This window comes from Haliotis rubra, unplaced genomic scaffold (assembly GCF_003918875.1).
Source record: "Haliotis rubra isolate DU_JTF1 unplaced genomic scaffold, ASM391887v1 Scf317, whole genome shotgun sequence".
NCBI classification, from domain to species: Eukaryota; Metazoa; Mollusca; class Gastropoda; order Lepetellida; family Haliotidae; genus Haliotis; species Haliotis rubra.
In genome coordinates, this window is record NW_025766988.1 from 502,879 (window position 1) to 519,008 (window position 16,130).

General features: G+C 38.5%; 1 protein-coding gene across 3 annotated transcripts in view; it reads right to left on the reverse strand.

The window, feature by feature from the left end:
• Positions 1-16,130, reverse strand: part of LOC124283477 (protein naked cuticle homolog 2-like) — a 123,505-nt gene that overhangs the window by 23,291 nt on the left and 84,084 nt on the right. For all 3 annotated transcript variants that reach the window (XM_046719540.1, XM_046719539.1, XM_046719541.1), the window contains one exon: positions 6,552-6,685. In XM_046719540.1, coding sequence (XP_046575496.1) covers positions 6,552-6,685 — 134 coding nt within the window. The remainder of the gene's footprint in view (positions 1-6,551; positions 6,686-16,130) is intronic.

Genomic DNA, 16,130 nt, shown 5'->3' on the forward strand with positions numbered 1-16,130 from the left:
TTAATACCTTTGTAATTTAGGGCCTATCAACAACAATCCACATGGAAAGCCACACTAATTACGCTCTGTTTGCTATTGTAGACGGCTGATGGGCCTTAGGTCTCCTGGATAGATCACAGAACAGATCATAATGCAACATCGCCCCGTCTCAAAGCATACTTCCTATATCGGCAAACACTGCGCTTTGAGATGAAGGTTCAATTAGCAAAAACAAATAGCGAACAATCATTCCCAATAGTCTGTTAATATCCTGAAAATAATCATCGCAACATCAAAGAGAGGAAATTGAATGACTTGGTAGGCCGTGAATATCAAAAGTCACAATACTGTTAGTTCACACAATATGACAAGGGTCCGTTACTTCATATGACAATGGACGTGTTTTCCCAGTCTGAGGCGAATGATTAGCCAAGTATATCAGTTGTCAGGACAATAGCACATTGTAACAGAACGGGCTGTATATTGCATCTTTGATGTCGGAACAGAGGGAAAAAATCATACAGCTTCCACAATAGTCATGCCTTTTCAACAGCGTCATAAACCTTGTATTTTTGTCTGATTATGTCAACACATTTTTAATGTTTATACTTCAAGTAACACATTTTCTGGGATTTGAAGCAGTCAATTAATCAATATTTTGTCAGAACAATCAACAAAGTAAATGTATGTTTTGTACTAGCTATTACTGAATCAAATACACAAAGCCAAACATATTTTTTTTAAACAATTATATTACATATAAAAGATTGAATAAAGAAATGATTTTATGTAAAAATATTTTATGAATCACTGCATCATAATTTATTAATTAGTTATATTCAAAATTTAAATTTCAAAATTTCAAAATTGTTATGATATTTAAATCCTTTCAAAATGGACGTATTGCTTGTTACGCTGGCGGAAGACGAGGCAAAGGTCACCAGCAGGGAGATTTGGCGGTGTTTTTATTCCTGCTTACGCTGGTTTAATTGTGCATGTAAGAGTTCAAGAGATCAGTCCCAGAGAACTGGTTTGACACCAGTTAAACAAATCCAATTATACCAATTACAAATGTTCCCTGAAAACTCTCAAGCAGATTCCAAAGGTTGAATGGGTATCTTTCACAGTTTCCACCAGCTTGGGTTTAACTGGTGATGTTAGTCAATGCAGTTGGTGAATAGGGGGGGGCCACCCTCCTCGGTCAACCAAGTTACTTTTGTCTGGTTACATTTTCGGTCACCATTCACTTGTGAAATCAGTGTCGTGAGAGGAAAGGATTTTATGCAGAATCGTAGCAATCGTGGGAATACCCGACATGGGTCTTGTGTAACGCTATATTTTTTAATAGAAATGTTTTGTGCAAAAGAGATTTCATCGCGTCAATAAAGACGTAACACTGAGCCGATATCACCTGATGAAATTTATGTAATGAAGACTTTTCCTGAAATGTCTTTCGGGGGAAATTTTCTTGCACATTTCTGTGTTTTTTTTATGTAATTGTGATATTCTGATGAAATTGATGTTACACTTGACTTATTAAATGGCATTGTGTATTCATATTCAGATGACTTTGAGAATTCATCCGTGCAAACAAATTTTATGAAATATGTTACTTTGCTGATACATTGTCAAAAACAGAAGCCGCCAACTAAGTCAGGTTGAGATGTTTTCTAGAGCACTACTTGACATATTGAAAAATCAGGATTTTTTTCTGACTCTGTTGGAGAAAACAATTACCTGATGAAAAAGTAGCAATTTATGTGTGAAGAGGTGACTTACAAATTCCTGAGTGGAGCTGCATCAGGTTTAGTGATTATATCCCTGCGTTGTACAGGAAGTGATGAGCTCGGAATGTCTTCCCATAATACCCAGCTCCTGCTAGGATGTACAGATCCAGTTTCTCCTTGTGAGCCGTTAAATACTGACCACAGCTGACACAGTTTTTTTTTATTTTTCTGAATCATACTCCAATTCTGTTTATTTTTCTGAATCATACTGCAATTCTTTTCCCATCTCCTACAAACTACTTTTTCGCTCTACCTCGAAAGTCTTCTCCTTCTCTACCCCTACTTCTCCTCCCCACCACCAATATTTCCCCTCTACCTCCAATAGTTACCCTTCTCCATCTCCAATATTTTCCTCCTATCATTAACATTTCCCCTTCCATCTGCACATTGTGTTATTTCCTCTCTACCCCGCCAATATTTTCCTTTCCACCAGTCAGTCCAATATTTTCCTCCTAATGTTTCCACTCTGGTTTCCTCTCTCAATATTTCCTTTTAATTCCAATATCTCCCCGCTACATCTACAATATTTCCCATCTACGTCCTATATCCCCACTCTTAATCCAATATTTCCCATCTATGTCCTATATCCCCACTCTAAATCCAATATTTCCCATCTACTTCCTATATCTCCACTCTTAATCCAATATTTCCCATCTACTTCCTGTATCTCCGCTCTGAATCCAATATTTCCCATCTACTTCCTATATCCCCACTCTAAATCCAATATTCCCATCTACTTCCTATGTTTCCACTCTAAATCCAATATTTCCCATCTACTTCCTGTATCTCCGCTCTAAATCCATTATTTCCCATCTACTTCCTATATCCCCACTCTAAATCCAATATTTCCCATGTACTTCCTATATCTCCACTCTTAATCCAATATTTCCCATCTACTTCCTGTATCTCCGCTCTAAATCCAATATTTCCCATCTACTTCCTATATCCCCACTCTAAATCCAATATTTCCCATCTACTTCCTATATCTCCACTCTTAATCCAATATTCCCCATCTACTTCCTATATCTCCACTCTTAATCCAATATTTCCCATCTACTTCCTATATCCTCACTCCAAATCCAATATTTCCCATCTACTTCCTATATCTCCACTCTTAATCCAATATTTCCAATCTAACATGAACAGTGAGTGAGTGAGTGAGTGAGCCCTTCCTGCTGTACCACCTGTACCAAGCATTCTGAGTCAAATCTCAGTACTTCATCAATGTCAATGTAACCCCTATGGTCTAATGTCAACAAGGGTAGATAACTCTGATAGTAACGAGAAAACTGCCACGGAGGCACAAATTTAATAAGAACGAAACCGATAATGGTGAAACGCTAGATTAAATTATACATGCCAAATTTTCTGGGAATAGCTTGCCTTGATAACAAGTGTAAAGACTGGCTAACCTCCTCGCATGTCATGGCTGCACACTGAGACTTGTACCTGGCCTTTAATGACTACACCATCAATCTTCCTTAAATTCTTCGAGTTCTATATAGGATTATTTGCTGTGTGTTTACAAATCCACCTTGAAAAAACCAGGCCAGGCTAGACATCACAGATTTGGTAAAGATTCTGCACAAATTAGATTTGGAATAAGTCGAAGTTTAAAGAGAAATTTGTTCTTGAATTAGGCAAATGGTGTCTCCTAATATCCAAAATCGGATATTTTTTATTATTTGATCAGTTCGGGAAGTAATTCTTCTTCAAAACTGTGAAGAGTAAAGCTGTTGACCAGAATGTCCATCAAACAAATTTCATTTACTATTTAAATATCAGAACAAAGATTTATCTCGGAACATCTGCATTTTTTTATAGCATAGCATGTGTGAGTGAGTGAAAAGTATGTTACTTATATCATAGCATGTCTGAGTGAGTGAGTGAAAAGTATTTTACTTATAGCATAGCATGTGTGAGTGAGTGAAAAGTATTTTACTTATAGCATAGCATGTGTGAGTGAGTGAAAAGTATGTTACTTATATCATAGCATGTCTGAGTGAGTGAGTGAAAAGTATGTTACTTATATCATAGCATGTCTGAGTGAGTGAGTGAAAAGTATGTTACTTATATCATAGCATGTCTGAGTGAGTGAGTGAAAAGTATTTTACTTATAGCATAGCATGTGTGAGTGAGTGAGTGAAAAGTACTTTACTTATATCATAGCATGTCTGAGTGAGTGAGTGAAAAGTATGTTACTTATATCATAGCATGTCTGAGTGAGTGAGTGAAAAGTATGTTACTTATATCATAGCATGTCTGAGTGAGTGAGTGAAAAGTATTTTACTTATAGCATAGCATGTGTGAGTGAGTGAAAAGTATGTTACTTATATCATAGCATGTCTGAGTGAGTGAGTGAAAAGTATGTTACTTATATCATAGCATGTCTGAGTGAGTGAGTGAAAAGTATGTTACTTATATCATAGCATGTCTGAGTGAGTGAGTGAAAAGTATGTTACTTATATCATAGCATGTCTGAGTGAGTGAGTGAAAAGTATGTTACTTATATCATAGCATGTCTGAGTGAGTGAGTGAAAAGTATGTTACTTATATCATAGCATGTCTGAGTGAGTGAGTGAAAAGTATTTTACTTATAGCATAGCATGTGTGAGTGAGTGAAAAGTATTTTACTTATAGCATAGCATGTGTGAGTGAGTGAAAAGTATGTTACTTATATCATAGCATGTCTGAGTGAGTGAGTGAAAAGTATGTTACTTATATCATAGCATGTCTGAGTGAGTGAGTGAAAAGTATGTTACTTATATCATAGCATGTCTGAGTGAGTGAGTGAAAAGTATTTTACTTATAGCATAGCAATGCAAGTATGAGTGTATGAGTAACAGTATTTTACCTATATCATGGCATGTCGAGTGAGTGAGTGAAAAGTACTTTACTTATATCATAGCATGTGTGAGTGAGTGAGTGAAAAGTATTTTACTTATAGCATAGCATGTGTGAGTGAGTGAGTGAAAAGTATGTTACTTATATCATAGCATGTCTGAGTGAGTGAGTGAAGGAGTGAAAGAGGGAGCGAACAGTCTATCACTTACATCATGTCATGTGGCGTAAATGACACCATTTCAGCCATATCATGGCATGACATGTGAGTAAATAGTGTGTTAAGTGAGTGAGTGAGTGAGTGAGTGTATAGAGTGTTAAATCATATTATGGCATATCAAACGAGTGACAGCAGAATTTCAGTTATGTAATGGCACATCGTGTGAGAGACAGTATTTAAGCTTTACAATGACTTGTCAGCTTAAAGGGGGAGGAAAACACAAGGCAATGAGACTGATTGACTGAGTTTGGTTTTACGCCGCTTTTAGCAATATTCCAGCAACATCACGGCGGGGGACACCAGAAATGGGCTTAACACATTTTACCCATGTGGGGATTTGAACCCGGGTCTTCGGCGTGACGAGCCAACGCTTCAACCACTAGGCTACCCCACAGCCCTACAAGGCAATGAGAAGTGATGCAGGTCTAAGATGTTGACCATTTTGACAAAACCCAGCAACATAAACATCTCACGTCTCTTAGATGTGGCAGGAGTGAGTGAGCATGGTTTTACACCGCTTTTAGCAATATTCCAGCAATATCATGGCGGGGGACACCAGAAATGGGTTTCACACATTAAAACCATGTGGGGAATCGAACCCGGGTCTTCGGCCAGACAAGCGAACGCTTTAACCACTCAGCTACACCACCATCCCTGATGTGGCAGGAAGTAGCCCTGAAGAGCATGATCATCACAACAGTATGAACAACGGCCTCCGCCATCACCCACATTCCTTCAGGTCACAAGCTGCAACAACCTGATCATCTAAATACTTCAGTCCTGCAACAAGCAGGGGTTCACAGGACCTGTCTTGTCCAAAAGTCCCAGAGGGGGTCAATTGCTTGTCAAAAATAATTCTTGGAAAATTCTATTGCTTTTCGAGACGGCTCTGTCCTCGATTACCCATGGGACATTACTGATCAAATTTAAGTTGGAGGTCTGTTTTGCTAATAGGACTTTTCCTTTCCATTGCCTGTCACAGTCTCTATCATGAATTTACAAACTTTCACATCAAAGAGAAGCTTCATCACGCATATGCGGGGTAGAAGGGTGGGTGAGTGAGTTACAAAAAGCCATCAGCATTTCGGCAACCTGTTCCACAAAGATCGTAGAGTTAGGATGACTGTGACTTCTATACTTTCAAATAGGCTGATGGTAATCGTAATGCGAAGGTTGCTTAATGCATGTCAACCCAGGATGTGTGACAGAGTGTGGAGGGCGAACCATCACCACCCGCCTGAGAACAATCAATAAAGGGTAATAAAAAACAACCTGACCTGTGAATATCCATGATAGTCATAAGAAGTAACTAACAATATCAGGTGATCAGGCGGTCAGGCTCGCTGACTTGGTTGACACTGTCACCGTAGCCAAATTGTGTAGATGCTTATGATGTTGATCACTGGATCATCTGGACCAGACTGCATTATTTACAGACCGCCAACAAATAGCTGGAATATTGCTAAGAGCAGCATTAAACAACAACAATCTGCACAGACACAACATGCCTCCATCAATTGGGTGGTCTGGCTTGCTGGCTTAGTTGACACATGTCATCGGTTCCCAATTGCGCAGATCGATGCTCATGCTGTTGATCAATGAATTGTCTGGTCCAGACTCATTTATTACAGACCGCCGCCATATAGCTGGAATATTGCTGAGTGCGGTGTAAAACTAAACTCACTCACTCACTCACCCACAAGGAATCGAGACTCGCTCCTTACCTCAATACTAAGCCGCGACTCTCCCTTAATGTCCTCCACCTTCCCGGGCTTGTCCTTCTGGTCGTCCTCTGCCATTTGGTCCAGCTTCAGCACTTTAGACGTCTCTGTCTCTGACTTTTGAGGAGGTAGCTCCACTGTAAAGAAAACATGACAAGTTAGCACAGGATGGACATATTACATTACAAATTGTAGGACCCGTGAAGATCCGGGGTAGAATAGGTCTTCAGCAACCCATGTGCTTGACATAAAAGGCGACTATGCTTGTCGTAAGAGGCGACTAACGGGATTGGGTGGTCAGGCTCGCTGACTTGGTTGACACATGTCATCGGTTCCCAATTGCGCAGATCGATGCTCATGCTGTTGATCACTGAATTGTCTGGTCCAGACTCGATTATTTACAGACCGCCGCCATATAGCTGGAATATTGCTGAGTGCGGCGTAAAACTAAACTCACTCACTCACTCACTCACTCACAAATTGTACATCTGCATATGGGTCTATTACCATATTCCAGGTCCGGAATGCTTATGTCATTGTGGTTTGTGACAAACATACTTGTGCCCAGACAAAACCAGTGGTGGAGAGTATGAGCATATTTTTTTTGCAACTGGGGTACCATGATACACAATCAACAGCTGAATTTCGCAACACAATCTAGTGTCCTCTTACAACAATCACAAGTGTGCTTAGAACATTGTCTTATCCATGACTCTCACAACATCAATCAATATTAACTATTGTAACATGCCATTTTGGTTTAAAAATAAATTCCAAGCAATTCTGGAAAAAATATTTACCGGTACTCTTCCCATCCCCCCCCCAAATTAAAAAAACTAAAAATTAAATTAAATTAAAACACAACTCTCTTCACCCTCCAATGACTCGGAGATAGCCCAAAACACCATAAATCCAAGGACATGCAAAGTCCAAACAGTCTGCACATTACGACAGCCATGTCAGCCTGTCCTCCCATCTGCCTGTCGTCCAATCAAAAGCATTGTCTCTCATCACAGAACATCAAACATATCCCCACGTTCCCATAGTTCCAAGCACTCGTGTCATTCAAACATCAAACAATTGTAATTGTTTTCAAAATTAATTAATTCACAATGCCGAGCTTCAACAAGATACATTTCTTCTAAGATGCTTGTTAAACGTGTAATCATAAAATTCTATTCAACAGCCAGTGAAATCTGCAGAACAAAAGAAATAATTACTTTCATTACTCCGCAATAGAGTACATGTACAAGAATCTCTACTAATCATATTGGATATAAAATGCTGCAAAGTAAAAACAATTAATCCTATTGTTTGATGACAAAGATCAAAGCTATCATTCCATGAAATGAAACTTTGATGTGATACTACAATCAACAATGTGAACCCCACCAAAGGTCAATATAATCAAATGCCTATAAATACGTGAGTAAGGTGCATTGGTGAAGTTCATACACAGGCACTGGTTACCTCAACCACAACAGAGAGTAGACTTGGCAGAGAATAAATCAAATTCCCCAGCAATCATAAAGCAACAAAGCCAATTGCACCCAAGCCTGTTTGAGTGAGTGAGTGAGTTTTTGCAAAACCTTGTTCTTGTAGGTGCTGGAATAATTCCTGAGTCAAGTCACTAGAACTTGACACGTGAGTGAGTGAGTGAGTGAGTGAGTGAGTGAGTGAGTGAGTGAGTGAGTGAGTGAGTGAGTGAGTGAGTGAGTGAGTGAGTGAGTGAGTGAGTGAGTGAGTGAGTGAGTGAGTGAGTGAGTGAGTGAGTGAGTGAGTGAGTGAGTGAGTGAGTGAGTGAGTGAGTGACTGACTGAGTTGTTTCATGCCACTTTCAGCAATATTCAAGCAATATCACACCAGAGAACATCAGAAATGGTCTTCACACATTGTACCCATGTCGGGAATCGAACCCAGGTCTTTAGCATGACAGACAAATGCTTTAGCCATAAGGCTACCCCCACCTGCCTGGGAGAAAGAAAAGACACCAGATATGGACATCACACCTATGTGGTGTAGCAAACCTGGGTCTTCGTTCTGATGACTGAACGCTTTATCTACCCCCACCAACACTATCGATCATCCCTGTTGACAAACACAGTGCAGTATCTACCATACGTATCTAAAACACAAGACATGTTTGAATAAACTGAATAGCCCTTGATTTCAACACCGAACAGAAACAAAAGTGAATGTAAACTTTCACAATATCTTTATCAGGTGGGAAAAACCTGGCCTTTAAAAAAACACTGCTGTTATACAATTTTATAACACAAACGCCATTTTGAGAACAATGCCAGTGAACGCCCTTCATCCAAGCCAGCAAATCTGCAGTGCATGATGTAAGCTGCACTGAGTAGGATGTCCACATCTGTACAGTGTAACTATTGCTGTTGCTACCGTTGATGCTGAAGAGGAGATGCATCAACGTACACGTGCAAGTGGTAATTAACTACTCAGCTATTCGCAGAACCCCCAGGAACAACTACCGGAGGCAACACAAGATCTATCTACATCTTGCCGACTTTCACAATACTGGTATTTAGTTGTGTTGGGGGTGAGAACATTGTTTGCACAAATAAACACCAACGGCATAAGTACTAGAAAACTTGTTTTCAGAAATATCAAAATGCCATAAAAACATCTGACAATTTAAAAGAGCTTTTTATGTAATTCTTCAGGAATAGAAACTTCAAAATTTCTTTATATGCGATTCATACTGTGCTTGATTGCTGGATATGTTTTGGGACACAGCCTCTATTTCATATAAAGTGGGTGTTTATTGTTTCAAGATCATTTAACTTGTGATTCATAATTCTGGTCAAATTTTCAAAGACAAAGCTCTTCATGATATGAATATTTATTCATATTAAACCAATTACAGTTTTTGATTCCTTTTGACAGTGTTCAATGATAATCCATGGTTCTGCCCACAAAAGAATTTCCATTTTCTTGAAACAGCGTCTCAATTTACCGCCATCTTAACTGTTGCGAAAATAGCTTGATTTTTCATTTCAATACACTATTGATAAATCATTACACACATGTGACAAAACAGCCACTGGTCCACAAATAAAGGTCAACAGTCATTCACAACTGCTCATTTCTTTAATGCAAATGTCGCTGTGAAAAAAATCCCATAGATTTAAGCAAAGCAAAGGTTAACGTTGGCGATTACGCCGTTCATCGATCCATCGTTAACGGCGGAGTGAGCGTGGAGGGATCGCTGAGTAATGTTGAGATGCTTGTATTTACAGCACAGTCAGCTCCTGTAGTATTGATCATGACTGACTCACTTGATGTAAACATTCCGCCAGATTACGACACAATCATCCGTAGCCTTTTATTCACAATAATCAATTCATTCTTATACACTATTACGTTCATTCTGAGATCACTGATGAAGACCATGACTAGACCTTTTGTTTTAGAAATCACTCCGTAATCTAACATCGTGCATTGTTCAGTATTTCAACTGTTTGCACTTTTGTACAACTACTTCGACAAATGATCATGGATATAAAAATAATTATTCTTTCGTAAAAAGTAATTGCTTCGTAACTCAATAATATTGCCTTTACTAAAAATACAATTCAAATATATAAATCAAATAATTAGAAAATTAACATTTTCTGGCATAAAGTTGAGTCATGTATGACCCCTAACTGACCTGTATGACCTCAGACATGACACTGACCACAAGTAAAAGACATAGCAAATATTTGTTTTCTTTCTGAACACTAAAAAAACCCACTAATTTGTTTCTACATAGGATCTAGAAGGTTTCGATTATACATACTCCTTCTTGTCCATTAAATATTATGATAACTATTAAGGAAAAAAATGTGTGTGCTACCTTCTTGTGTTTTAAATACGTTATTCTTGTCCAATAAATAATAGGATAACTATTAACGAAAAAAATCCATTGGTGCTACCTTCTGTATGTTTTAAATACACTAATTCCTACTGATGCAATATGCCCCCATATTTCCTACCGATACAAATAATTTACATGCTACCTACATCTGCAAAAGATCACCAAACTCCCTACATATGCAATAAATCCACATTCTACCTACTTATGTAATAAATATACACATACTTCCTACTTATGCAGTAAATAAACATACTACCTACTTATGTAATAAATAGACTTACTTCCACATGTTGTAAGTAAACTATGTTTATAGTCATTACTACACAAATGTCCATTCCCCGAATGTCCGTATGTCCAATCCTCGTTTCAACTGTTACAAGAACAGGTAGTAAACCTTGCCTTTTATAGCCCCTCTTATACCTCCGTGAAGCCAACAGTGTAACGTAAACATATTACACAATGGCAAATAATGAGAGTTAACAACCTAAGAATATCAAAGGCATTCCTGTGGATTTATCTAGCAGTGAAAATAACATAAATGCCACATAATTTGTCATACAGGAAGCTAATGTCAACCAACGACACATTACGCATAGATGATTCTGTCAAAGCACAATCATAAATAGTGTTGATTTCTAAGGATCTTAGGTTTTACACTTAGTCTCCATGACTTGCTTTGTAGTTTATAAGAAATTCACAGACACACTTCACATATATAATACAATATCATCATCCTATATCATACCATATAAGTGACAATGTTTCTTTTGGGGTTTAGTAAAGGTCCACACTCAGGCTGTAACGATTCACTCACATATTCGGTGAATCGAACCGTAGCCCTTCATGAATTCAATTTGTTATTCGTGGTCACCAGAACCGAATATTAACGAATATTTACGATGTCTTAAGGGAGCATGTTTTACTTGAACCCTTGTGTACTTTTGGAAAGTGAGATATGCAAGAATTCAATATGTACTAGTCTTGAGTAGCGCAAGTCATGTTAGTTTGCCAAGACTGCACATGGTGCTGTCGATTATAACTATTACATACCAAATTTGAGTGTCATGAGATCACTGGTTATTGCTGTGACAAATCAAAACTGTCAACATGGGCATTCCATATTGTACATCAATCACTTAAGTACAATATTGTATTTGTGAATAATTAATTGTATTCGTTACCCACTATTCATGATACTTATCATATTTGCCACATAGTGTATTCTTTGCAGCCCTAGTCCAAACACAAATACTTCTCAGAAAACCATTCCGAAACTATCCTCTGGTACAAAATGTGGCCTACTGGTTAAAGTGTTAGCTTGTCACGCCGAAGACATGGGTTCGATTCCCCACATGTGTACAATGAGTGAAGCCCATTTCTGGTGTCCCTCACCGTGATATTGCTGGAATATTGCTAAAAGAGTGTAAAACCATACTCCATAGTAAAACCCATGTTTACTGTTGCAATGATGATGATGATGATGATGATATTAATATTAACTCATTTACTGATAGATATTGTTACTTTGCAACATCTTTATGAAGCAGAATAAGATAGATTAACATTTTGAAAATTATCTGAGATTCTTTAATGTCCCTTTCAAAATTCTGTTCAGTTTTCTATGCAGGAAGTCCACTCAGTTGGAGTTGATTATAATAATGCAACCTTGCACTCGACTCCATCAAATATTATAACAGGAAATGTACGTTTCCGTGGCAATCTCCACAGGGATTTCCTAAATTTCAAACTACTGAGTATATGGTATAAACTGCTCGGGTTAAACAACCATTTATCATGTAAATTATGCTTCCCGATTGCATGAGAACATTTCACTAAGCCTCAAGGTTCCGGAAAACCTTGTTCTTGTGGGTGGTGGAATCCATCCTGAGTGAAGTCATTAGAGCTGTCTACCATGATCCAATGGGTGGGTGGAATGGAGGGATGGTGGGTGAGTGGGTTTGGGAGGGTGTGAGTCAGTGAGTGGGTTGGTGGTTGATAGAGTGAGTGAGTGGGTGGGTGAATGAGTGCATGAGTGAGTGAGTGAGTTCAGTTTTACGCTTTTCAGCAATATTCCAGCAATATCATGGCGGGGGACACCAGAAATGGGCTTCACACACTGTGCCCATGTGGGGAATCGAACCTGAGTCTTCAGCCTGACGAGTGAACGCTTTAACCACTAGGCTACCCCAATGCCCCCCAAGTGCCTGAGTGAGTGAGTGAGTGAGACCCAGACATGGTGCTGACATACCAAGGATCCTAATCAGGACAAATATGGGATTCTAAGAAAGCAGCTCCAAGCATGGCTAAACTCTACACTGATATGTGCTAAACCTCAGGTGGGTAGTATATGTTTCATCAGCAGATGTAGGTGGATGGTGAAAATGTTCCACTGCTCGATTCATGTTTGACACTGAAACACAGGTTCCTGAGCCCTTTCACTATAGGACTATATGTGAAATATGCCTTTATTACCCTAGCAGCGAATACCCAGAAATAGTCATGTGCCCATACACATTCCAGAGTACAGAATGAAATTTGAGGGCACACTGATCGAGCAAATACCAAGGAAATAATCATGAAATGCCAAGACCATTTTCACTCATTATAGACAGACTAGTATTAGGTGTTTCTAACCATTAACTTTGAAATAAACAAAACAGTACTTCACAAGTACACCCCATCAAACGATTATGAAACTACACATAGCTTTGAAGATGAGTTTTCATTATTTGCCGACCACCCATCTCCTGACAACCAACATCAGTATTAACTTACAAGGATATAGACAACATGTGCAACTTGAGATGCTCGGCTTGAGATATGCAGATTAATATTGCCTCTTCTGACAGTTATTACAACATAATAAATCACATTGTAAACATCCTTGGACAAAACCACATCATCGTCTTCATAGCAGCCTATGATAAGAGACCAGAGCCGTCATAAACTAGCCCTGATAAAAGCACTCTTGTAGGGAGGTGATGTTTAAACCTCCTTAAGTCATGGCCAATACAAAACACAGTTCAACAGATGCAGGTTTAGGAGGTCGTACACTTACAGTGTGTTTAGTGGGGAGGCAGTGCAGGTGGTGATGACAATACCCATATCTCATGTTGACAGCAACATAGTAAACAGATGTATCATGTTGACAGCAACATAGTAAACATACGTATTATGCTGACAGACACATAGTAAACAGTTTCATGTGAATAGCAACATAATAAACATATGTATTATGTTGACAGCAACATAGTAAACAGTCTCATGTTAATAGCAACATAGTAAACATATGTATAATGTTGATGGCAACATAGTAAACATATGTATAATGTTGACAGCAACATAGTAAACAGATGTATCATGTTGACAGCAACATAGTAAACAGATGTATCATGTTGACAGCAACATAGTAAACAGATGTATCATGTTGACAGCAACATAGTAAACAGATGTATTATGTTGACAGCAACATAGTAAACAGATGTATTATCTTGACAGCAACAGTCAACAGATGTATTATGTTGACAGCAACATAGTAAACAGATGTATTATGTTGACAGCAACTTAGTAGACAGTTTCATGTTAATAGCAACAAGGTAAAGAGACATGTCTCATATTGATAGCAACATAGTTAACAGATGTATTATATTAATAGCAACATAGTAAACAGATGTATCATATTCATAGCAACATAGTTAACAGATGTATTATGTTGACAGCAACCTAGTAAAGAGTCTCATATTAATAGCAACATAGTAAACAGCCCTGTATCATGTTGATCATAACATAGTAAACAGTCTTATGTTAATAGCAACACAGTAAACAGTCATATGTTGATAGCAACATAGAAAACAGCCCTGTATCATGTTGATCAGCAACATTGTACACAGCCCTGTCTCATGTTGCTAGCAACAGAGTAAACATCCATGTCTAATCAACAGACACGACAGTCTTGTACCATAACACAGACTTACGATAGTCGTAACTCCTGTACCATCATAGACCTACAACAGCAATCACTCTCGTACCATAACACAGACTTACGATAGTCGTAACTCTTGTACCATCATAGACCTACAACTGCAATAACTCTCGTACAATAACACAGACTTACGATAGTCGTAACTCTTGTACCATCATAGACCTACAACAGCAATCACTCTCATTACCATAACACACTTCCTTATGATAGTTGTAATGCCTGTACCATCATAGACCTACAACTGCAATAACTCTCGTACAATAACACAGACTTACGATAGTCGTAATGCCTGTACCATCATAGACCTACAACAGCAATAACTCTCGTACCATAACACAGACTTACGATAGTCGTAACTCTTGTACCATCATAGACCTACAACTGCAATAACTCTCGTACAATAACACAGACTTACGATAGTCGTAACTCCTGTACCATCATAGACCTACAACTGCAATAACTCTCGTACCATAACACAGACTTACGATAGTCATAACTCCTGTACCATCATAGACCTACAACTGCAATCACTCTTGTACCATAACACAGACTTACGATAGTCGTAACTCCTGTACCATCATAGACCTACAACAGCAATCACTCTTGTACCATAACACAGACTTACGATAGTCGTAATGCCTGTACCATCATAGACCTACAACAGCAATAACTCTTGTACCATAACACAGACTTACGATAGTCGTAATGCCTGTACCATCATAGACCTACAACAGCAATAACTCTCGTACAATAACACACCCCAATGGCGCTATTAGCGGCGTCAAAGACAGTTACATCTCTACTCACCCGCTGTACCAGGACATTCCCAGTACTGTTGAAACAACCCACTCTTACACAACTACACAAAGGATATGATTCATAGCTTCATTGTTACACCAAGGCTGAATATCCAAAAACAGAACACTGGAGCACTTCACTCCGACCAACGAGTCATACAGGAAGAACTATTTCAGATTGTGAAACCACTAGATGGTTCAGTGACAGACAAACTGGGTTCAGTTGCACTGAGCGATCTAACCACTACAACAATCCTCTGTGTTAAAGTGCAGGAGTTACGATCATTGTAGTCTGTCTCGCAGTCCCTGAACCACATTATTTTCCCTTCCACCTGTTCCTTTCTGCAATGCTAAAACTCTGAATGAAGCAAGTCTAGATTTTCTGAATCTCCCATCTCACTGGGTCTCCTTTTCAATTTGAATAGGTTTATTTGTTACAATCAAAATTATATATATTCAGAGACCAAGCGTTAGTCTACGATCATTGTAGTGCTATGATTACTTGCACATACAGTCATGGTAATGACAGAGTTAGGCTGACCAATCAGTGGTTGGGATTATGAGAAACAAGCAAATCCGTCAGGTCCTACTTGGTGTCCAACTATTCCTCATCTTTCAAAGTGTGAGGTACCGTATATGACCGTAGATAAGCGATCTCGTACATAAGCCGAAGTCCTAACTTGACCCTTAAAATCAGTATCAAAATGGTAATCTAAATCCTTTGTCATAAGTTACATGCAGGAATGAGAATGCAGTTTTGAGAAAAACTCTGAAAACTAGCCGAAGCTCCTGATATTTAGGCATTTTAGACCTTTAAAACTGGCTCAGAAATGACAATATCATGAACAGAGCAACCATTAAAAAACTTTAAATCTGCTGAAGCACATTTATACAATTGTCAACGGATTTAGACGATTCACAAA